Source organism: Octodon degus, unplaced genomic scaffold (assembly GCF_000260255.1).
Source record: "Octodon degus isolate 3935 unplaced genomic scaffold, OctDeg1.0 scaffold00144, whole genome shotgun sequence".
Lineage (NCBI taxonomy): Eukaryota > Metazoa > Chordata > Mammalia > Rodentia > Octodontidae > Octodon > Octodon degus.
The window spans coordinates 3,848,910-3,851,074 of record NW_004524720.1 but is presented as its reverse complement, the minus strand read 5'-3'; the positions used below and the strand labels follow the sequence as shown (position 1 = coordinate 3,851,074).

At 41.0% G+C, this 2,165-nt stretch overlaps 1 protein-coding gene across 1 annotated transcript in view; it reads left to right on the top strand.

Moving 5' to 3' along the window:
- LOC111812816 (coiled-coil domain-containing protein 7-like) overlaps positions 1-1,387 on the top strand; it is a 55,501-nt gene extending 54,114 nt beyond the window's left edge. Inside the window, exons 7-8 of the mRNA XM_023701942.1 lie at positions 969-1,023; positions 1,378-1,387. Of these exons, the coding sequence (XP_023557710.1) occupies positions 969-1,023; positions 1,378-1,387 (65 nt within the window). The remainder of the gene's footprint in view (positions 1-968; positions 1,024-1,377) is intronic.
- Positions 1,388-2,165: the final 778 nt, after the last annotated feature.

Genomic DNA, 2,165 nt, shown 5'->3' with positions numbered 1-2,165 from the left:
GGTCCCTGTGCTTTGCTAAGCTTGTTCTAAGTAGGTGCTTTAGACCACTGAGCCATCTCACCAGCCCAGTGCATTTAAGTTTTAAAATACATTTTTTTGAGGCAAGATTTCACTATGAAGTTCAGACTGCCTTTGAGCTCACTACATAGCCCAGGCTGGCCTCGAACATAACGTGATCCCCCGGCCTCAGCCTCCAGAGAGCTGGGATTACAGGCATAGACCACCACCCCTACAACATTTAGACTTTTAACATTTTCTGTTAAAGAGCCAGGGAGCTAGCTCAGCAACTTAAGTGCCTACCTGGCAAATGTAAGATCCTGAGTTCAATCCAGGTCCAAAAAAAATTGTCAAAGCATCAGGCTTTAATCTAGAAGACAGCGGCTGATAGAGAAGAGAGGGGGTTTCAGCCCCATTGTGTCTGTGCCCCACTTTGTTTCTGTGTTTATTGTTATAACATATAATGAAGCAATCATACAACTCACCATAAGGCAAAATCTCTTCCACTGGCGGCTAGGGTTTTGACCTATGTCTGAAAGCAACAGTCTTGCTACTTTCCCTGCGCAAGTGCGCGTTTCCGCCGATGTCGCTGTGATGCACCTGTTCCGCAGTACAGCTTGGCAACCTCAGCTCCACCTGAGGTCATCAGGCAGAGTCTCCTGAGGATCCCTCACCTAGACTCTGCCCATGCACAGCTCACTGTAGGGTCGGGGCTCCCCGGGGAACCTGACGCTGCCCCTAAGGTGACAGGAGGCAGAGCTCAGGCCGCCAGGGAATGACGAGGGGCTGTGAACAGGGGGCTCAGCCGCTCCCGCTCCCTTCCGGTGTGCAGCCTGCCTCCTAGCAGGTGGGGTCCACAGGCTAAAGGCCGCATCGACTGCTTCTCAGTTCAGTATTTTTTACTCTAAATAGATCAACTATTTTTACTATTATACTGGTTTTTAACACTGTCAAAATAACGCTCCAAATAGCAGCAGTTCTTAACGGCTTCCCGGCCATTCTTGCTCACTTTGTCGTTGAGGAAAGGTAAATGTTGCCAATGAAACTTTTGCAATGTTTATATGGAGATGAAATATTTGCAGATTTATAATGCAGTTAGCTATGGGGGTTTTGTTTTGCTTACTATCACACTGTTTTAAAAAGCTGCTTCGCTGACTTTTTATACATGGTATTTCTCTTCATCTTGATGTGTATTTTTGTGATGCACTTTATAAATATCAACTACCAAGAGAGAAAATACGTCGATGAAGCTGCTTCATCTAAAATTCTGAAAAAAAGTTGTAAGGAAATTATGCTTAGACGTGGGTTGAGGTTTCCCTTTTTAAAAGTTGAAATTGGATACTTTCACTGTAGTTTAATAACACTGTTCTCTTTTTTTAGCAATGCCTAAAGTCATAAGCTTAAACCAAAAGTCTGTTAAACTTCCAGAAAATCTGCCTATGGTGACTACTAAAAAACCTGCTTTTAAAGGTAAAAAAAAAAAAAATCACTACCATGTAGATTGGTGAAGCATTTGTTGCTATTTATCAGTATTCTTAAACTTCTAGGACTTCACCAACAACCAATATTTTGTCTGTTTGTTTGTTTGTTTATGTGATACAGAGTCTCACTACGCATTTCAGACTTGTAGTGCTCCTCCTGTGTCAGCCTCCCCAGCAGCATGTGGTACTGAGGACCAAACTTGGTATCTTGTGCTTGGCAGGCAGGTGCTTATGCCACTGAGCTATATAGATATATTTTTTTTTTCGGTAGTTCTGTATAATTATATGCTTGGAAGCTGGTAAATTTGCCTCAAACCCACGTAAACTTATAGATTCTTCTTACCTGTCATACCTTTAATTTGCTGCAAGATTTTCTAAAATGTGAATATGGAGCTGGGGGTGTAGCTCAGCAGCACAGTGCCGGCCTAACAAGTGCTGAGGTCCTGAGTTCGCTTTGTGGTACAAAAAAAAAAAAAAAGGTTTGGTCCTATTTTATTCAACAATTCTTCAGTTGAATAATATTTCAACTTTTATTTTTGCTACTATACATGATGGTGAAAGAGAGATTTGTTTTGTATTTCTATAAATTAGAGGATGCAATTAAGATTGTTACATTGAGATATATGCTTTTTATTTAATTTAATTTAATTTTTAATTTTTTTTTTTTTCAGAACCAAGGATTGAACT